At 50.2% G+C, this 21,020-nt stretch overlaps 1 protein-coding gene across 2 annotated transcripts in view; it reads left to right on the plus strand.

The window, feature by feature from the left end:
- MCF2 (MCF.2 cell line derived transforming sequence) overlaps positions 1-20,124 on the plus strand; it is a 54,376-nt gene extending 34,252 nt beyond the window's left edge. Inside the window, exons 13-30 of one of the 2 annotated variants that reach the window (XM_066559822.1) lie at positions 427-598; positions 3,136-3,224; positions 3,802-3,890; positions 4,115-4,181; positions 4,803-4,918; positions 5,027-5,096; positions 5,393-5,485; positions 5,794-5,886; positions 6,863-6,988; positions 7,733-7,954; positions 9,651-9,743; positions 10,030-10,108; positions 10,625-10,691; positions 11,715-11,806; positions 11,882-11,994; positions 12,252-12,364; positions 13,764-13,864; positions 14,106-20,124. In XM_066559822.1, coding sequence (XP_066415919.1) covers positions 427-598; positions 3,136-3,224; positions 3,802-3,890; positions 4,115-4,181; positions 4,803-4,918; positions 5,027-5,096; positions 5,393-5,485; positions 5,794-5,886; positions 6,863-6,988; positions 7,733-7,954; positions 9,651-9,743; positions 10,030-10,108; positions 10,625-10,691; positions 11,715-11,806; positions 11,882-11,994; positions 12,252-12,364; positions 13,764-13,864; positions 14,106-14,158 — 1,848 coding nt within the window. In that variant the 3' untranslated portion in view covers positions 14,159-20,124. The remainder of the gene's footprint in view (positions 1-426; positions 599-3,135; positions 3,225-3,801; positions 3,891-4,114; positions 4,182-4,802; positions 4,919-5,026; positions 5,097-5,392; positions 5,486-5,793; positions 5,887-6,862; positions 6,989-7,732; positions 7,955-9,650; positions 9,744-10,029; positions 10,109-10,624; positions 10,692-11,714; positions 11,807-11,881; positions 11,995-12,251; positions 12,365-13,763; positions 13,865-14,105) is intronic. The other variant, XM_066559823.1, reaches the window with a different exon arrangement.
- Positions 20,125-21,020: the final 896 nt, after the last annotated feature.

Below are 21,020 nucleotides of genomic sequence, written 5' to 3' on the forward strand. Positions count from 1 at the left end.
GTGCTGACTGTGGCTCTCCTGGCTCTCTGCTGTGTGTCAGGGTGGGCTGGTGCTGACTGTGGCTCTCCTGGCTCTCTGCTGTGTGTCAGGGTGGGCTGGTGCTGACTGTGGCTCCCCTGGCTCTCTGCTCTGTGTCAGGGTGAGCTGGTGCTGACTGTGGCTCTCCTGGCTCTCTGCTCTGTGTCAGGGTGAGCTGGTGCTGACTGTGGCTCTCCTGGCTCTCTGCTCTGTGTCAGGGTGAGCTGGTGCTGACTGTGGCTCCCCTGGCTCTCTGCTCTGTGTCAGGGTGAGCTGGTGCTGACTGTGGCTCCCTTTGGCTCTCTGCTGTGTGTCAGGGTGGGCTGGTGCTGACTGTGGCTCCCCTGGCTCTCTGCTCTGTGTCAGGGTGGGCTGGTGCTGACTGTGGCTCCCTTTGGCTCTCTGCAGGGCCAGGTGCAGGCGGTGCAGGGGAAGCTGGACAGCGTGCGCAGCATGTTTGAGAGCAGGCAGTGCTGCTTCAGGAGGCTGCTGGACAAGCACGTGAGGCCCGTGCAGCTCGTGGCTCCTCGGCCAGAGACCCCACCCCGGGCCAAGTCACCCCTGTTCTCTCCTAAGCACGGTAAAACGTCCTGCACTTACGGATTTCCAGCTGGTAACTTTGCTGTGAGGCTTAGGATGGTTTTGAGAGGCTAACTAGACCTTGCTGGCAGAGAAAGAGTTATTGGAGAGTGTTAAATACATATCAGGGGATTTATGAACTTCCCGGTGTTTGTGCTCCCATACCTGTGTGAAGGATGAAGCTGGTTCCTTGTTATTTATTTCCAGTTCCCACTCAGTGAAAAAAGAGCTGTAAGTAGTGCACACCTCCAGTTACTGGCATCCTGCTGGGCTGGAAACTGGTGAATTAATACTACAGGGGAAAAAAGAGCAAGGTTTATCAATTTATTGGCTTGCCTGTTCTCTGGGGCTGTCTGGAACTGACACCAGGTTAGACTGATGTTTGCAAAGGAGCTTGGAGAAACGAGCAGCTCAAGTCTCATGAGCAGAAATGAGCTGGATGCTTAACTCCTTTTGATTCCTTCAGGGTGTCTTCCCTAAATCCCAATTATGGAATAATTAATGCCCATAAAGTTACAAATTCTCATTGAACTGAGGTCACTGAATGTTCTGCCTTGGTTTTGGTAATGGGATGTGGCACCATGTTAGCTTTAAACGATAACATTAAAACTTTCATCCCTGGTAGCCCTGAGTGTAGCAGGCAGAATTAAAAGAGATTCCAAAGTAACATCCATGTATTTTCAACCAGGGACTTGCTAAATTATGTCAGAATATTAAATTCAGTGATCTGACTACATAGAATCAATTAAACATTTGTGTTTTACCACAAGGGTTTTATGATGAATTAACAAATAATGGTTATGGTGAGTTCTAGCAGGTGTCATACAGCAGCAAAAGCAGCTTCAGTTCAGGGAATGAGACATGGAAATAGCCAAGTGAGGGGTGCGAATGAAGCTGGATGCAGTGAGGGAAATGAAGCTCCTCAAGATGCAGGCCAGTGCAGTGAAAAACCCCAGATTTCCTGTTTGCAGGCTGATGCCACCCTCTCCAAAGCACATCACCCTCTGAAGCCCTTTCCTCAATCAGTAAAAGCTCTGAGTCTCCAGACTAGAGCATTCTCCATTTCACTCAGCACAGCTTTGCCAGCTTTCTAGAAAGAGGAAAGGGCCAAAGACAAATTATTGACCTAAAGAGCAGGGTGAGTGGGTGGCCAGCTCTGTGGCTGTTGTGAGAGCACCATCCCTCAGCTGAACTTTTTCCATGCCTTTGTGGGACACGGGTGTTTCTGGCAGAGGCACCAGTCACCTGCAAAGCACAGGTGTGCTGCATTAATCCTGCTCCTGGAGCAGGGCTCAAGGGTGGCAAAGACAAAAGGCTCCTCTTTGGAGAGATCATGACAAGAGAGCTTTTTAATCGAGTCTGTTTGATAGCAAACATCAAACTGCTGCAGGGCTGATGGGCAGAGGCACTGAGCTGTGCTGGCAGTGCTTTGACATGGATGTGTTTTATGGTGGGGCTGGAAACCAAACCAGCTCTGAGCACATCATTTTGTCTCTGTTCCTTTCTTCCTTATGTTTCTATGCCCCATTCCCCCCTCTGTCTCTGTCTGAGCACAGATGCTTCCTCTTTTATCTTTGCCCTGGGTTTGAAGCCTGTCTGAGAATTGTGGTTCTAATTTTTAAACCATTTGTTTGGGGGGTGGGGAGAAGGGAAGGGTAAATCTGTCCCACCTGAGCCCTCAGGTGTGGTGGGATGTGCAGAAGTGGCACTGCAGGCTGTGGCAGTGCTGGAGCAGAGTCCCTCTGGCAGGAGGAGCTGGTGCCCATGTCCCATGCCAAATCCGTGTGCCCTTCCTGCCAGGGCAGTGCCAGGCAGTGCCCCAGGGCAGTCTCTGAGCAGGACCTCAGGCAAGTCCTCCCCTCCTTTGGGTGCTCCCAGGTGTGGTGGGGCAGCCGGGCTGTGTGTGCAGCAGGCAGAGCTCTCAGGTGACGCCTGCAAGGCCAGGCTGTGCTCACCTCCCTGCAGGCTGCCCCTCCAGCATCTCCAGGTTTCCTTACAAAGTGTTTGAATGATGCCATACAGCTACTGCAGAGACTGATGCTTTATTTTTGAGCTTCCAGTTTACCTCTGTAGCTCGATTGCAACTTGCAGTTATTTACTGACAGTATCAATGCATTTGTGCAAGATGGAGAAGCAGTTTATTACAGCTGAGCATCTTGCCCTGTGTTCATCAAAGGACTTTAAAACAGTGTCCTGGCAGGGGGTGTTCTTTTTTGTAGTTTATTTGCTTTTATTGTTTTTGCTGTTATCATATGCTCAGGCTCCAGAGACTTTGTTAGGTTTTGATTACTGTGTTCCCTTAGTGAGCATTTTGTTTTTCCTAAATATTTGTACTTTATGACCGAGGGCTGTGCTATGTGGAATCAGTATTGTTTGGGATAAATACCCTTTATTTTGTCAGTCTGCTATTAGTACTAGCTAACTAATTATTTGTTCTTAAAGTATGTCCCCTTTTTCTTCCTGACTTCTTCTTTTCTGTCTGAGGAATCCCCTTCACCATAGATATACATTATGTAATTCTGCTTTCTTCTATCCAAGGTGTAGATTTTAATTCCAGTTTGAAATTTTCATTTGATCTCTCTCTCCCTGGGAAGAAAACTTCAAGAAAAACTCCAAGTTCTCGCAAGGTAAAAATTATTCATGGAATCTGAGTTAGTTTAATGGAAAAAGTGAAACTGCTCTAAAGATTGTGTGTACTTTGGATTTGGAGGTGCCCTCTTTATTTTCTTTTTTTCTTTTAAAAAACTGAAGCAAACTCAAACCCTTGGATGCCTGTGGTTTAGTTGGATTAGTCCAACACCTGAGCTCTGGCCTGACTGATTTTACAATATCTGGGTACCTATTTCTCTGTGTGTTGTTCCCTGAAGTCATTTCTTACATAACAGAGGTGTGCATTAGGAAATATCCCCATGCATAGATATTTCCCCTGTGGGAACTGTTCCCTGGCCTCCTCACTAATGACTTATGTTACCAGTATTTCAGATTCATGTAGCAGAGTAATTTCTGGGAATTTTTTGCTCCCCATTACGTTATTCCCTTCTGAGGTTTGCTGCCCAGAGGTTTTTATAAGGAAGCACCTTTCATCCTTCCCCAGGGAGCTGCAGTGGGGCTGGGCTCCTGCTGCAGCTCTGAGCTCTGCCCAGTGCATCCCTTTCCCCTTGGTTTTTTCCCTTTTCCCTTTTTTCTTTCTCCTTTTCCCCCCAGATCGAGGTCATGCACGACTACCAGGAGAAGAGGAATTCCTTGCAGTACTTCATTTCAGACAGTGAGGACAGCTTGGATGTGCTGAAAGGGTGAGCACTCGGCCCCTTCACACCACAGAAAGGATGTTTGTTTCTGCCCAATCCTTGCCCCATCCCTGTTCCTGCAGCCTGACCCAGGAGTCCTCTCCTGTGCTTTTACCTCTTGGTTATTAATGGGATCACACAATGGTTTGGGCTCCTTGAACTGCACTCATCACTTGTGGGGCTTTTCATAGACACTCAATAATATGCTTCTATTTTTTTCTTCATTGTAGGCATGTGATAAACGAGCTTATAGAAACAGAGAGGGTGTATGTGGAGGAGCTGTTCACTGTTCTGACGGTGAGTGAGCTCTGCAGGTTCCCATTGCTGTGCCCTGGTGACTTGTACAGAAGGGCACCTGCCACTGTCAGGCTGAGCCAAGGTGTGACAGGGCAGCCTTCCACCAGTCTCACAGATCCCAATCCAGTCATAAATGCCCAAGTTTGCTCCTTAGGTTTTCTTTGCTGGAGGCATCTGCAGGAACAGTTGGTGCCAGGATGAGCTTTTCATCTGCAGTGAAGGAGAACCCTTCTGTTTGTACACAAAAGCACTGGTAATTAGCCTCAGCAGTGCCTGTAAAATATACAAAAAGCTGTTTCTCTTGACTGTTCCCTAATTTCCTTTACCTTTAGGAGACAAAAGGAAGCAGCTTGTGTTTTATCCTTGGAGAATCCTGTCTCAATACTGTGAAATGGTGACTGTATGAAGCACATTGCTTTAGAAAGCAGATCATGATTTCTCATGCTGTCGTTTTAGATATTACTACTTTATTCCAAAATAACTCTTGCTGATGGCCAAAACAGGGAATAAAAGGGATATTGCACTCAGAAACAGGGAGATCATATTGAAAGTCTGTTCATGTTCCCTTTTCACCTGCCTTTGGGGAGATGGCAGCTAAGTGAGAGCCCTTTTCGCTGGCAGGGCTACAGAGCAGAGATGGATAACCCTGCCATGCTGATCCTGCTGCCCCCCGTGCTGAGGAACAGGAAGGATGTTCTCTTTGGAAACATGCCCGAGATCTACGACTTCCACAACAAGTATGGGGCTGCTCTCCTCCCTCCCTCCCTCCAGGCTGATCCCTGCTGGGACCCCCAGAGCTCTCCCTGCTCACTGCTGCTTCTTGTCCCTTCTCCCATCTCTTGCAGGATTTTCCTGCACAGTCTGGAAAGCTGCCTGGGAGCGCCCGAGAGAGTGGGATGTTGTTTCCTAGACAGGGTGGGTGAATCCTCGTCACTTCAAAGCAGACTCCAAGGCCAGGCTTTCTCCTGGCTGTCACACTCTGCAACACCTCAGTTACGTTGGTGGGGTGAGAGGCTCCTGGCCCTCAGCGCCAGCAGCCAGGCCAGCAGAGACGGCAGAGCCCCAGCTGTGACCCCAGCTGTGCTTTTTCCGCCCAGACTGTCACTTGCAGACACTAAAGCTGGCAGCAGAGGTGAAAGCACACACGGTCTGGGTGCTGGCCTGGCAGCACTGGTCCCTGAGGGTGACCTGCCCCGTGGCTTGCCTTGCAGAGGGAGGATTTCCAGATGTATGAGAAGTACTGCCAGAACAAGCCCCGCTCGGAGTCCCTGTGGAGGCAGTGCTCCGAGAGCTCCTTCTTCCAGGTGAGCTGCTCCCACCCCCTGGGGCACTGCCTTGTCCTGACAGCCTCCTCACAGCCCACAGTGCTGCAGAATGCTCACAAAATGCTCACAAAATGCTCACAAAAGGAGATGCTGGTGTTTCTCGTACCCCAGGAATACAGGGCAGACCCACAGGTTAATTTGCATGTAATTATCATATTTCTTTAGTTGTTGGTACCATTCAACGCCTGGACATGAAACCTTTGAAGTGATCAAACCCCGCAGCTGTGCTGTTGGAATATCTGCTTGCAGATGGTGCAGAACTGACTTGGTCTGATTGTGTGTTGCAGGAGTGCCAAAAGAAGTTGGAGCACAAGCTGGGGCTGGACTCCTACCTGCTCAAACCCGTGCAGCGCCTGACCAAGTACCAGCTCCTGCTGAAGGTATGCCACGTTCTGCTTCCCAGGGCCATCAGCAGAGAGGGTACATGAAAACATCTCCTGTTTTTCAATTAGAGGTGACCTGTAAATCAGCATCAAGCTTGGGTGACATACTGCTTGTCTGGGCCTCTCCTGAACTGCCTCTCAGTGCAGATGAATGTTCACATACCTGGAAAAGGAACAGGGGCTTGTGACAGGCTGTTCTTAAGGAGAGCAAGACTTTGAATCTGTTCAGAGATGCAGAACTACAGAAGTACTTGTAAGAAAACCGAGCCAGAGATGATCATGATGATCTCATGAATGAAATAAATTATTGCATCTCTTTTCCATGGGTGTTGATAGCACCTGTAAACTTTAATGCATTTATTCTTGTGGATAAATCTTGTGCATTTATTCTTCCCATCTGAGGCAGGGCAGTGCAGTTATTCTCACTGTGTAAGGCAGGAGTTACACTTGGGTAGTAGCTTCTGAACCTCCTTCCAGCCTCCTGAATGAGTGAGTATACATGCAGCTGTAGGTGGGCACAGGAGATCTGAAATGGAACCAGTTTCATCTCAGTGGTAAAATTCTGTCCTCCATTTACTGACCCGAAGGCTCTGGGTTTTATAAATTCTGTTCCTTGTGCCTGCCAGTCTGAAGACAGGCATCTGCTGCAAGCTCCTTTGAGGGCATGTTGGCTCTGATGAAAACCCCAGCCTCATTTGTCATATCTTACCAAGCAGGAAAACACAGCACAGAGGAATCAGAATGTGGTGCTGCTCTGTGCTGACTCCATCCTTAAGGAAACGTTAAAAATAGGCCATCCCTCACTGGCCTGTCCCCACCACATCCTGACTGTGCTTCAGAGAGAGCCCTTTTTCCAGGGACATGAGAAAAGAAACTCAGTGTGGGTCACTTCTGGGCATTGGACACTTCGGGCAAGGTGGAAAAATCTGCTTTGTTCAAGTGCAAACATGTGCTCTCCCATTTCTATTTTCAGGAGCTGCTAAAGTACAGCACGAGCTGTGATGGAGTTCAGGAACTTCAAGAAGCTCTGGTTGCAATGCTGGATTTGCTGAAGTCAGTCAATGACTCCATGCATCAGATTTCAATCACAGGATATGATGTGAGTAGCTCTGGGCACAGAGAGCCCTGGCACAGGGCTGGGGATGCTCTGGGCATGGGTTAGGGTGTGCAGAGTGTGAGAGCTGGCCCAGAGGAGAGCCTGTGCAGGGGTTTGGGATCAGGAGCCTCACAGGTGACAGTCTCCATCTGATTTCAGGGCTTGGGATATCCTGAGCCCACACTTTGCCACCTTGTGGTTTTCTAGAGTATTTTTCCAGTGTGACCCTCTGTGTTCTCATGGCTGACCTAGTAGCTCTCCTGGGCTGTTTCTGTAGCATTTCCCATTCAGCATTTAATAAATTACTCTCCGAGGCTGAGTTTGAACCTTCCCCATTGGAGTGGTTGTATTTCCTAGGGTTTCAGGGGAGCTGCTGATCCCAGGCCTGGCCTCCTGGAGAATTCCATCCCCTGGTACCTCAGTTCAGGCTCAAATCTCACTTCCCTGTCCCACTAAAGCAGCCAGAGCCCTTGACATGCTCTTCCCTAGGGGCTGGATGGTTTTCTGTTCCTTTTAGTCCTTCCAGTTCCTGCCCTCCTAGGCCAGCTGCAGCCCTGCACGAGAGCTGTGCTCCCCTGGCACCAGGCCATCATCCCAGGGATCCCCTGGTCCTTCCAGGTAGAGCCATCCTTAGAGGGACGTGCCTTGGAGCAGAGCTGGCCCTGTGTCCTGGCATTGTTTGGAGAGACCTCTCACATTTTAATTCACCTCTTTTTCATTCCTTTTTGTCTGTCATGCTCTCCCCAGGGCGACCTCAGCGAACTGGGGAAGGTATTGATGCAGGGATCTTTCAGTGTTTGGGCAGGACACCGAAAAGGGCCCACAAAGATGAAGGATCTGGCCAGGTTCAAGCCCATGCAGAGGCACCTGTTCCTGTATGAGAAAGCCTTGGTCTTCTGCAAGAAGAGAGAGGAGCACGGAGATGGATATGACAAAACCTCATCTTACAGCTTTAAGCACTTTCTGAAAGTAAGGGGTTCTATTTTTGTTATGAACCTTAGGGTGTTTTACACAGCCATGTATGCTGCAGAGCAGTAATTCTGCAGAGCCAGGGGCTTTTTCTCTGACATGGGCTTTGTTTTCTGCTGCTGAGGGCTGTGGTGCCCCACAGGGATGTGCAGTGATCCAACAGCTGACAGTAAATCCTGGCCGGGGGAGGAAATGGAATTTTAAAATCCACTAACCTGGATGAACAGACCTTAAATCTGTCTCTTCCTGGCACTTGTTCTGGGCATCATCATGGTAGATCATCTAAAATGTCTAATGTCTTGATGCCTGGGCAGTTTTGTAGGAGCCTCTATAAATTGCCGAGGTAAACAAGGTGCACACAACTGAGAATTGCAGTGCCTCTATGGATGAGGCTCTCCAGGCTGCTCTTCCAACAGCTTTCATCAATTTTAAGTTTTTATAAAACCGAACTGGAGCCTCATCCAGCTTTCCAAAGGGGAAATGGCCTCAAGCTGTGCCAGGAGGTTCAGCTGGGGTATGAGGAGTGGGCAGCCCTGGCACAGCTGCCCAGGGCAGGGGGTCCCCATCCCGGGAGGGGTTTAAAGCCCTGTGCCTGTGGCACCTGGGGACAGGGTCAGTGTGGCCTTGGCAGTGCAGGGTCATGGTTGGACTCGACGGTCTCGGGGTCTGTTCCAGCCCCAGTTTCTGTGCTGTCAGGGGCAGCTTGGTGCCTGCTCCTGTCACTGGAAAGGGGCACCCCCACGGGAATCCCTTGGAGCAGAACATTTGTCCATGGCACCTGTGCTGTAAATCATCCAGGGCTTTCAGACCTGGGCACGCACACATTGTCAGGAGGAACAGCCCTGGTTAACAGATGTTATTTCTAAGGGTTTGTTTGTGTTTATAGTGGATTTGTCTGATCCAGTCTGCGTGAATAATTTCTGATAGATGATACCTTTATTATTACATCTGTTCCAAGACATGCAAGTGGGATACTGGAGCTATTTCTGGCCATCCCTTAATCAGTGAATCATTGCCAGCAAACCCTGCCTTGAGGGAGAGGATGGTTCATGTGCTGTCAGGTACTACAGCAGCTTTCAGCTTCATGGCCTGCTCAGGAGGGAGGGCAGAGCTCTCCTGTTGCTGAAGAGTTTCTTGTCTCTAATCATGGTTTGAGCTTGGTTCAGGTGGGTCACACTGTGCAGGTCCTGAAGGATTTGGGCCTTTGGTGTTTCATCCAAACTGTCAGAAGTGGATGGGGATGATGAGTAAAGCAGCATTCAGCTGCAAGCCAGGCTTGGGGCATGCCAAAAATTAACCCTGCTTTTGGAAAGAAATAATCAGTGTGGATAAATAATGTGTATTATAACATGTAACATATTTACAAAATAACATGTATTATAACGTGTCAGGTATTTACAAATCTTCATATGCCAAATCTGAGACGTTCTGTGCAGAAAGAGGCAGCTGAGATGATGCTTCAGTTGGTTCCACTGGTTCCCAAATGAAGTTCCCAAAGGTCCATTGATTTGTTTTGGAAAGCTCATCCAAAATGCAGCTGATAGGAAGTCAGGAGGAACGGGACAGATAATGACTTCCAACTGCTGTGTAAATTGAAATTGATGAAATATGTTAAATTCAGTGCAAACAGGTTTCACTTGCTGCCAGTGTCTGCATTCCTGGGTGTGTTTAATTTTCTGTTTGTTTGGATTTGCAGATGAATGCAGTTGGGATAACCGAGAATGTGAAAGGCGACCATCGGAAATTTGAGATCTGGTACAGTGGGAGAGAGGAGGTGTATGTGGTGCAGGTTTGTCCCTTCAGAATCTGGGTATTTGCACATCCTCAGAGCTGTGGGAAGAAAATGTCCCATTGATCTTCCTGCTTGTAGTGATAGCTCTACAACTGCCACTGTGCCTTGCCTGGATCTAATGGGAATCATCAATTTTAAAAGATCAAGACTGTTTAAAATTTAGTAGTAGCTTTGGGGAAAAAGAGGATTTTAGGTAATTACAGCATAGAAAAGTAAGATTTTTTTCCTACATTATAATGGATGACTCTTAATTCAAAATTCAGACAATTTTCTCTTCTTCCAGGCCCAAACAGTAGATCTGAAGATGGCATGGCTGAATGAAATAAGAAAAATTTTGTTCAAGCAGCAAGAGCTTATAAAAGGTACATTTGCTCAATTTCTCTGTGGCTTTCATTCTGCAGCAGAAGCTTTCCTATTGGCACATTGCTGATCTTCAAGTCCACTAATAATTTTTTTCTCTCTGGAGAATTAATTTTTAGAGCCTGGTAGCAAAATGCTGGAGTGAGGCCTTACATTGTAGGGAAATAACAGAACTTGGGGCAGTAAAAACTGGGTGCTCGTGTGAAAATGAATCACAGAAGTACATTTTTTGGTTGTCATTACCTTGGGCATTATTTCCCATTTGTTATAGGTTTAATGCAGCAAGATACAAACCAGGTGCCTAACTGGGAGCATCTCATGGTGCTGCTCAGTGTTGGGTTTGTGCTAACATGCCACCTTAATCATAATTAGCTCTGTGCTTTCCAAGAGCCCATAGGTCTGTTTTCCTCTGAACAGAAGCCACTGGGGTTGTACAAAAGGTCTCATTTTTAAAGCAATGATTCAAGTGTGGCAGCTGCAGTAGAGAACTGGATTTGAATTTGTGTTTGCCCTCGCAGCAGGGGAGAAGCAGCAGCCTGGCTCGTGCTCGGAGCAGCTCCCACTCTCCTCCCAGCTGGGGGACAGGTGAGTGCTGGCCTGGCCTGGGCTGGGCTGGGCTGGGCTGGGTGCCCTCCCATCGGGGAGCATCTCCCTGAGCTGCTGGCCCTGTGCCTGTCCCTGTCCTGGGCAGGGGACAGCAGGGGAGTGCTGCTGCTGCTGGCCCTGTCCCTGTGTCTGTCCTGGGGAGGGACAGCAGGGGAGTGCTGCTGCTGGCCCTGTCCCTGTGTCTGTCCTGGGGAGGGACAGCAGGGGAGTGCTGCTGCTGGCCCTGTCCCTGTCCTGGGGAGGGGACAGCAGGGCTGTGCTGCTGCTGGCCCTGTCCCTGTCCTGGGCAGGGGACAGCAGGGGAGTGCTGCTGCTGGCCCTGTCCCTGTGTCTGTCCTGGGGAGGGGACAGCAGGGCTGTGCTGCTGCTGGCCCTGTCCCTGTGTCTGTCCTGGGCAGGGGACAGCAGGGCTGTGCTGCTGCTGGCCCTGTCCCTGTCCTAGGTAGGGGACAGCAGGGCTGTGCTGCTGCTGGCCCTGTCCCTGTGTCTGTCCTGGGCAGGGGACAGCAGGGCTGTGCTGCTGCTGGCCCTGTCCCTGTCCTAGGCAGGGGACAGCAGGGCTGTGCTGCTGCTGGCCCTGTCCCTGTCCTGGGGAGGGACAGCAGGGCTGTGCTGCTGCTGGCCCTGTCCCTGTCCCTGTCCTGGGCAGGGGACAGCAGGGCTGTGCTGCTGCTCACCCTTGGTGCCCATGGCCTGGGGACAGGTTCTGCAGGGACACCCTTGAGCCTGGCTGAGCCTGAGCTGCAGCCCCTCTGCGGATGGAGCAGAGCAGAGACAGGGCTCTCATTCAGGGCAGAGACACTGCAGCAGCTTCATTCCCCTCCCAAAAAGATTGGGAACTGGGCACTAAGTCCTTAATCTTCACAGAAACCTACACTGAGAGGTCAAACCTACACTGAGGGCTACCAGGATTGTTTCTGGCCCTGTTTGACAAACCCTCGTGAGGTTGGTGCTCACTGGGGAAGTAAAGCTGGGCCCGATTCTGTTCTCTTGCCCCCTCAGGAAGCAGCAGAGAGCCTCCATCAGCTCGGAGGAGAACGACTCGGAGCGCACCAGCCCGGTGCTGCTGTCCCCCCAGAACAAACCCCACAGAGGTAGGGCCCCTTTCTACTCCCCTCGGGGCCTCTCTGGGGCTGCTGGGCCCAGGCTGAGCCCCAGGTGTGTTGCAGGCTGGCCGGGAATGTCCCAGTCCCTGGAGATCTGCGAGGGGCTGGAGGAGTGGGCGGGCCAGCAGGAGCTGTCCAACTGCTCGGACACCGAGGAGGAGGAGGGCACCCAGCTGGTAGGTGATGGGGCATCCCATCTGGGGGCTCCCTCTGCCTGTTCCCCTCACTGATAACGCTTGTGTCTTGGCCTTGTCCCTCAGAAATTCCATACCTCAGTGTGGGCAATGAGACGATGTCTCAGACAGAGTTTCTTGAATAATCCTGATTCAGGTGGCTGGCAGGGCTCTGCCACGTTCCCTGCAGCAGTCAGACTCACAGCTGCATGATATGAAATGCAGCTAAATAATAATGCAAGCTTTTCTCTCTGCCACAGTCTCCAGGAAAGTACAAAGCCCTTGCAGACTGCAAGAGGAGAGGATCAGAGGACCTGCTGGTGAAAAACGGGGATGAAATTCAGCTCTTGCATGAAGATGGTGAGGGACAGTGGTAGGTATTTCAGGATGACTTTGCCTTATCTCTAGGAGCCTGCAGGGCAGTCCCTTGAAATGTCACTTGCCTGGTGATACACTGACTGCAGCTCCTGGCTGAGCTTTAGGCCATTCCAGAAAGTGGAGAATTCATTCTCCTGCCAAGACCAGACCCATCCCCGCTGGCATGGCCTGGGGAAATGAGTCAGGACTCCCCTGGCCATGGGTCTCTGCCTGAGCTGGGTTTTCCCAACACCTTCTCAGCCCCTCTTGCCATGCTGTCCCCACTTCAGATGGTGCTTCCCTCTGTCCATCCCAGCTCAGCTCCAGGCTGTGTCCCTCTGGGGTTACTGACAGCCACAGTGAGTGACTGCAGGGTGTTTGCCTCCCTCAGACAGCTGTAGGAGGGTTCCCTACACTGGGGATGGCTGCAGACTGTTTCTGCTGTGTGTAAAGCTGTAAAGGCTCACAGAGGAACACCTCAGAGCTGCCTCCCTTCTGGGGCTGGGAGGATCGCCTGGGAACCCCCCTGGGCCTGCTGGACCCTCCTGAGGCTCACAGCAGTTTGGCTGAGGGTTCTGGCTCTTCCCTTTCCAGGATGGTTCTGAGCAGCTCTCAGCCAGCCCAAGGGAGCCCAGTGTGCCAAAGTCCCGTTTGGGGTGTGGGAAGGGTGATGCTGGCAGGAACCTGGGTCAGGTTTGTGCAGGATGCACAGATGTCAATGCCCTGTGCAGGATTCCTGGCTGAGAGCTGCAGCCCCTGCACTTCACGGGAAATCAGAACAGGATAAAATAGAATATTTCAATTGCAAGGGATCTGCAAGGATCATCTAGTCCCAGTGCATTTTGAAGAATTCAGTTTGTTGTTACCAAAGCAGATTCAAAGCACCTCAGGTTTGCTGAAAGTTCACCTCTCCTAGGGGCTCTAGCCAGTGCCAGTCAGAGATTTCTCACACCAAGCTTTCTGTTAGCACAAATTTCACTGCATGAGTGAGACAGAGGGTTGTCACTTATGAGCATGAGTATTTCCAGCTGCCTAAATCTTGGCTTGAATTTACTTACAGTACCCTGGCTAAAATCATCCTACTGGTCTAAATGGCAGAGGAGTGAGAAAAATAATTGCCCTTAACTCCTTCAGTCGCCAGATTCCCTGAGCTGGCATACTCTGGCATACTCTCTGGAGGTCTCGGGCAGGATGACTTGAGAGGGAGTCCTGTTCTTCTCCATTGTCTACAGAGGTGTAGGCTTTTAAATGGGGTTCTTAAATTGAGGTGGGAGGAATGCTTTAAGCACGTGGCCAGGCCCTGTTAAAATGCTTCCCTGCCTGGGGCAAACTGCTGCTTGCAGCCCCAGCTGTGTGCCTCACCAAGCTGCTTTGGGTGGGTTGGCTTCTGTTCCTAATGCTGCTGTCGTCCCAAGGCTGGTGAAGAACCTCAACAGAAGAAAAGAAGGCTGGATCCCCGTGCACAGCCTGCAGATTGTAGTCGGGGACTGCAGGTTTCGGAATGCCAAAGTTGCAGGTATTTGATAGCACGCCTAGCAGAAATATCCCATAGCTCAAACCGGGTCTTTTAAGCCATTTGCATTACACTTGATCTACTAAATCTGGCTGCTTATGCCTCTGCTGGAAAAATAGGAAAGCAAGCAGCTATTCCAAAAAGCCTGCAAAAGTAGTAAATTAAGCTTTTTTGGTTTGTTTATTTAAGATGTTTCTGAGACTTTAGGCACGAGTAAATTAAAACCAAGCATTTAAAAACGTAGATTTCATTGCAAGAGCACTGGGTAGAAGACCGGGGAGAAGAGACGGAGTCTGACCAGGGATTCCAGGACTGTTTTCCTCCTCCCTGCTGTAGCTCACACCCTCCTGTGGGAGCAGGAGGTACCTAAGCCAAATCTCCTCCTCCTGCTGCTGCTAAGGACACCGTGGCCTGACCCCAGCACTCTAAGGCAACACTTCCTCCCTGCTGCCTCACTCCTGCCCTCACTGCTGCCTGCTGGTTCATCCGCCCTTAGAGAAAGTTCATTATAAACAGGTTTCAGCCAAAGGCTTGGAGTTCTCATTTTCTAGCTGTAACTGTACATAGCAATAGACAGGGAAGCATAAGAGATGACACAAGAAAATGCCTTAAGAGCAGCCTGTTGCCCTTGCCATGTCACTGCTCCATGTGTTGCCTCATCACCACGCTGTCCTCTGAAATGGGACACCAGGGCTGGAGATGGAACAGCTCAGGAAGCCCACAGAGACTTAGTCCATTAAAAAAAAATTAAAATTACTAGCTATAACTGTATGAAGCAAATCTTGCAAGGAGATTTCTCTTTAAATAATTCTTTCTGTCAGAATACATTTTTTGATGAAGGTGAAGGAAGCCATCTGAGAGGCTCAGAATTCCAGCCAGCTCTTGATGGTTTTTTGGTGTATTTCAGTGAAATCCTTCCTATGCAGGAAGGTATTTTTATCCCCTTTGTTGCAGGGCAGTCAAATCTCACCGGTTGAAGGTTTGCTGATTTTCTGTAAGGGGTACTTTGCTAACCACTGTTCGGAGTTTACTGGCACCCTGCAGTTAGGGCTCCCTTGATCTTCTCTCCATGTATACCTACCCCATCTCAGCAGGTCCTATGCAGAAGGGTTTTCCATCTGAGGATGCATTTCAAAAAAGGTGCTGGGAAACTTTGAACCCTGGTTTGCATTGTCAGTGGTCATAACCCCAAAAACCTAGAGACTGTCAGCTCTGGACTGGTTTATAAAGTTGCTGAGTACAAAGTGAGGGGAATTGCACAGAAAATGCCTCCTGTGAGTCCCACCCCCCTGCCCAGGTACTCCTGAGCCCTGTCCCAGGCTCTGAGAGCACTGGGGCTCTGTTTTCCCTGTGGGGGTAACTGTTCTGTTTGCTGCTTCTGATGGTGCCTGCAGTCCCAAGGCATGATTCTAACCTTACACACACGAGGAGCTACTGGGGGATGATGGAGGATGTCCTCTTGCCATTTCCTAGAGCTATCCCTAGAGCTTCCCAGCACTGTGTCCTTCCAGCCATAAGCAACTTGCACTCTGAAAATTGATTTTCATGCAGTTCTTCTGCACTCAGCAATTGCCTTTACCCTGGGCTGGTCCCTTCACCCTGCAGTGACTCTGGGCTGTCTGGGCTGGGCTCTTTCCCGCTGCTCAGGAGATGGAGCTCTTGCTCCAGTCAGCAGAGGAGATGAGGCAGCCGGGCTGGTGGAGCCAGGCAGGGGCAGGAGCCGCCTCAGATTCCTCCCTGAGCTGCTGCTTTGCCTGCCAGCAATGTAAACTGGATTAACACTGTGGGACCCCGGGAGCCTGGGGCCTGCTGGAGTCACTTCAGGGCTGGGGGAGAGGCACTTCTGGCATTTGTGGGGGCACTGCCTGTCTTACTGCTCAGCTCCAGCTTCCCCTAATTAAAACTCTGTGGCCAGTCACAGAATTTCACAGCAGAATTCACACAAATCTGGGGTTTGGGATTTTTTTCAGGGCAAAGCCTTTAGCTGAATAGAATAAATGGTTGCCTTGCCTTCACATTTCTCCTTGGATTTATCCTGTGGCCCACCACAGGATGGCTGATACCTGCATGCCCACAAGCTGTTCCTCTCCCCTCCTGCTAATGATTCCAGTGTTGAGCCAATACAGATCATCATGAGGTTACAGGGAACTCTTTGCTGTCCATTTTAAGTTAGCAGAGGGGTATTTGGTCAATGCTTCACTTCCCAGCTTTGCAAATCCATGGTCCTCTTGTAAATCTTGGCCTGGATATGAGCCATGAGTTCTCTGGGAGGAAGGCGGCTGGCTTGGAGATCATTTTGGAAATGAGTTTTCCTTCTGCTGTGCCTCCAGCTGTAAGTTGTGAGATTAGTCCTTGCTGCTTTCTTCCAGACAGATTTATTCTCTCTGCTCTGCAAACCCATGGTGGATTTCTTTAATGTGCATGATGAAGGAGCAGTTTTGTATTGCAGGTGGTAACATGCAGAGCTCAAAATGAAAAATATTTGGAGAGGACTGAGCTCAGAAAGAGCAATACTCAGAATGTGACTGCTGCTGAGGCTCACCCATGTGTTGGTGATTGCAGCTGCCTTGCAGGTGGCCAGGCATTGCCTTTTCCATGAATTAACACGGGGATGCAAGATTGTCTCCTCGTGTCAGGGAAGGTTGGGGCTCCAGCATTACAATCCCAACTCCCCTTGTGCACAGGAGCAGGAGACAAAGCATTTCTGCATGTGCCTTGGCGGGCAGTGTGCCAGGGTCACAGAGGGCAGCACTGGCAGGTCTGTGCCAGCCAGGAGGAGGCTCTCACCTCTCAGCTGCACTGCAGGGCTTGGAACCAGGTTCCTTTTGAACTCTCGCCCTGCCCAAGCCATTCTGGTGATTTAAGGTGGGCACAGGCCCCTGTTCCACGTGCCAGACCCTCTCCTAGTTTATTTAACATCCTGCTTGCCAAAATGCTCTCCTCCAAGCCTCAGGGGGATCCCCTGTGCCTGCTCTCCATGCCATAAAGCTGAGCAGAGGTTCCCCCCAGCTGGCAGGGCCTGAAGGACTGAGATTGCATGTCCTGTGCCCCTTGGGCAGGGCACTGGGATTGTCCTGTGTGCCTGTTGGACAATGCCTGGGGATTGTCCTGTGTCCCCTGGGCACTGGGATTGTCCTGTGTCCCTGTTGGACAATGCCTGGGGATTGTCCTGTGTCCCTGTTGGACAATGCCTGGGGATTGTCCTGTGTCCCCTGGGCACTGGGATTGTCCTGTGTCTGTGTTGGGCAGGGCACTGGGATTGTCCTGTGCCCCTGTTGGACAATGCCTGGGGATTGTCCTGTGTCCCCTGGGCAGGGCACTGGGATTGTCCTGTGTGCCCTGTTAGACAATGCCTGGGGATTGTCCTGTGTCCCTGTTGGACAATGCCTGGGGATTGTCCTGTGTCCCCTGGGCACTGGGATTGTCCTGTGTCTGTGTTGGGCAGGGCACTGGGATTGTCCTGTGCCCCTGTTGGACAATGCCTGGGGATTGTCCTGTGTCCCCTGGGCAGGGCACTGGGATTGTCCTGTGTGCCCTGTTAGACAATGCCTGGGGATTGTCCTGTGTCCCTGTTGGACAATGCCTGGGGATTGTCCTGTGTCCCTTGGGCACTGGGATTGTCCTGTGTCCCCTGGGCACTGGGATTGTCCTGTGTCCCTGTTGGGCACTGGGATTGTCCTGTGTCCCCTGGGCACTGGGATTGTCCTGTATCTCTGTTGGACAATGCCTGGGGATTGTCCTGTGTCCCCTGGGCACTGGGATTGTCCTGTATCTCTGTTGGACAATGCCTGGGGATTGTCCTGTGTCCCCTGGACAATCCCTGGGGATCTCTGTGCCCCTGGCCACTCTGCACCTCCCTGGGCAGCTGTTCCTGTGTGTTGCTGGAGCTTTGGCAGGCTGCTGTGCCATGTTGGCTGGAAGGTGCCAGCTGTGCCCACGCTCTGGCTGCGGTGCCACCACAGCTGCCAGCTGCAGCACAGCTCCTTCCCTGCCCCTCTCACCCTCAGTGACTGCAGCCACAGGCTCTTGTGTCCACTCAGGGTCCCTTAGAGGCAATGCTGATTGTTTTTAGCCTTTGAAGCATAAAGCAGGGTCTCTCCTCCGCCCTGCAGCTCTTTAGTAACCCAGAAACCATCTCCAGCCTGACAGAATAAAGAGCCTGGAGAAGATTTCAGCTGGCCTTGCTGTGATAATGAAGTGATAGATGATGGAAATGACTCAAACCCTGTGGTCCTGCCTTAGTCAAGGCTCTCACTGATGCCAGTGGGAGTTCAGCTTTTAGGGAGAAATGCAGGAGTGCATTTATTTTTTTTTCTGTTATACAAATGTTACATGATTACGGGGAACAATGTCTTTCTTGGAATAAGATGCTTTAATATTAACACCATTCTCCATTACTTTATAGATGCTGCCCTGTGTAACACCAGAAAGTTTAGTTCCCCTTGAATTGAGGGTGAACTAGCAGCATCCATTTCCGATGCTCTTTGGAGGCTCTCAGCTCAGTGTTACAGAGAAATAGCACAGTAGTTGGAGCTGTCCTGTCCTGTTCATCACATTCACAGACCTCCACAGCCTCATCTGCACTGAGTGGGACCGGGGTCCTAAGCAGCTTCTCATGCTCATAAAGGAAGCCATTCTCTGCTCTTTGGTTTTTTTTGCCTGTGGAAATTGTGGTATTTTATTCATTTTTCCTGCTGTTTTTCCATGACATACATCATGTTTCATCAGAGAAGTACACTACAGTTTCCTGACACTTTGTTTAGATGCTTGAAATCTCCTCTGCAGGTTGAAGTAGGTTTTGCCTACTTACTAGCTGACAACTGTTGAAGTTGCAAACGAGAGTTGAGTTTTGGTAAACCAAAAAGAAAAAAAAAACCAAACCAAGAAGCTGTATGTCCTGCTTAATTGATTTTATGGGTGGATTTTTCTTAAATATCTGCTTCAGCTATGTGAATGTAATGTTCTGTAGGAGCATCATCTGGCTGACTCCACGTGAGGAAGCAATAACACAAAGATCCTCTTTTTGCACTTAGGGTCTGACTCCAGCCCACTGCAGTCAGCCTCCCTGACTTCGGTGAGGTCTGGGTCAGGTCAGACTGACACCTCAGGGTTGTCACCAATCACTTAGGGTCCCAAAGCGTCCCAGGGCTGAAACCTGTATCTAGCAAGTGTTGAAGTTTACATTAATGTAGGTACCTTTGGAACACGTGCCATAAATCCAAGCTAAATGTCCATGTTTGCACTAAGGATGTTCTTGTGATAAGACTTTTTCAGCATCTTTAACAATAACGTATCTATTGAATTTTTGAGAAGGGAAAAAGAATGTTGGAGACTGATAATTTAATTTTGTGTTTCTTTGTCTAGTTTTGCTTTTGTAGAACATAGGTAGGTACAGGTGGTTTGAACTTTGAAGCAGCTGTGTGCAAAGAGCACCTGAGTGTGTGGAGAGCAGGGTTAATGGTGTGCATGCAGTAGTGAGTTTGCTCTGCCCCAGCCAAAGGAAATGTTTATTCCATGGACTAAAGGGGGACCTTTATGATCTGAGTTTGATTTGTGAGCTGGTCCGTGGACAGTCCCAGGTTCAGTCGGAGCGTGCTGGGTTTGTTTAGTGCCTGTTGTTGTGTGGAGCAGTTGCTGAGCTGCTGGCTGGGGTGGCCTGGGGCTCCCAGCCCCCCGTGGCTGCTCCTGCAGGACTGGGTGAGCCCTGAGCCCCTCAGAGCCGGGACCAGCTGAGCCTGAGCTGAGCAGCACCAGAGCCCATCCCGGGCCCTTCACTGGAGCCACAGTGCAGAGCTGTGCAGCCACTGAAGGCTCTGTTCCTCTGCTTCCAAATCAATCACAATGCACTAATGAGCTGGGGAAGTCTTAATTACTGTTGGGGCTCTTTATAGTGGTTACAATTCTTGTGGTAACAATACACATTTTGAGGTACAATGTAAATATTTGTCTGAAACATAGCACACATGGCATATTGAATGATTTTAATCTTTTTTGTCTTCCATAGTTTTAAATCTAAGCTTTTATTAATTTATGAGGTTGATAAGTTCTGCAAATCTGAATGTACAGTCTGAGGTTTTTAACATTTGAAACTTTGCACACATGGTATGTTCCCCTGAGTATGCTGTTGAACTAGGCTCTCCATGTATATGTATAAATTACAGTAGAGAATTTTCTCTGACTGCAAGTTTAAATGAACTATATTGTATATGTACCTGTAAAAATGTGTTAAATCTATATTTAAAGATTAAAACTTGTTAAATAAATCCATCTGAGAATATGCTATTCTGTTCAAATACACATCTGCTATAATTCCAGAGGGAAAAGAAGTGCTCACAGTGTTGGTTTTATTTCATTTCCTTGGAAAAACTTAAAACCTTCTTACATGCATTTTGATTTTAAGGTAAGCAGTGGCAGATGATCCAATTAGTTTCTTGCTGGATGCAGTGGCAATGAGAGTGGGAGAGGCACCTTAGCACTCATACTGAAGTCTGAAAGAGCAGCTGCTGACAGCCTGCCCTGGCTCAGGGTGTCCCCAGTGTCCCCTGGCTCCATCCCAGCAGGGTCAGGGTGTCCCCAGTGTCCCCTGTATCAATCCCAGCAGGGTCAGGGTGTCCCCAGTGTCCCCTGGCTCTGTCCAAGCAGGGTCAGGGTGTCCCCAGTGTCCCCTGGCTCAATCCCAGCAGGGTCAGGGTGTCCCCAGTGTCCCCTGTATCAATCCCAGCAGGGTCAGGGTGTCCCCAGTGTCCCCTGTATCAATCCCAGCAGGGTCAGGGTGTCCCCAGTGTCCCCTGTATCAATCCCAGCAGGGTCAGGGTGTCCCCAGTGTCCCCTGCCTCCAACCCAGCAGGGTCAGGGTGTCCCCAGTGTCCCCTGGCTCCATCCCAGCAGGGTCAGGGTGTCCCCAGCCTCTCCTCCATGTGAAAAGCTCTGTTTGGGAGCACTGTGGCTGCACTGCTCTGCGTGTTCACCTCCCTCATGGGCTCCTGGGGTGCTGCTGGGGCACCAGTGCCTGCTGGGCTTCCCTTGCCCACACTGCTGTGTGCCAGCTGTGGGCACTGCTGGTGGCACAGTGGCCTGGGACATGTGTGATCCATCCCCCTGCTGATCCACCAACCTCTGCATTCAGGATTTGGGGACTCACCCCACCCCAGCAGCAGCA

Source organism: Molothrus aeneus, chromosome 14 (assembly GCF_037042795.1).
Source record: "Molothrus aeneus isolate 106 chromosome 14, BPBGC_Maene_1.0, whole genome shotgun sequence".
Taxonomy (NCBI): domain Eukaryota; kingdom Metazoa; phylum Chordata; class Aves; order Passeriformes; family Icteridae; genus Molothrus; species Molothrus aeneus.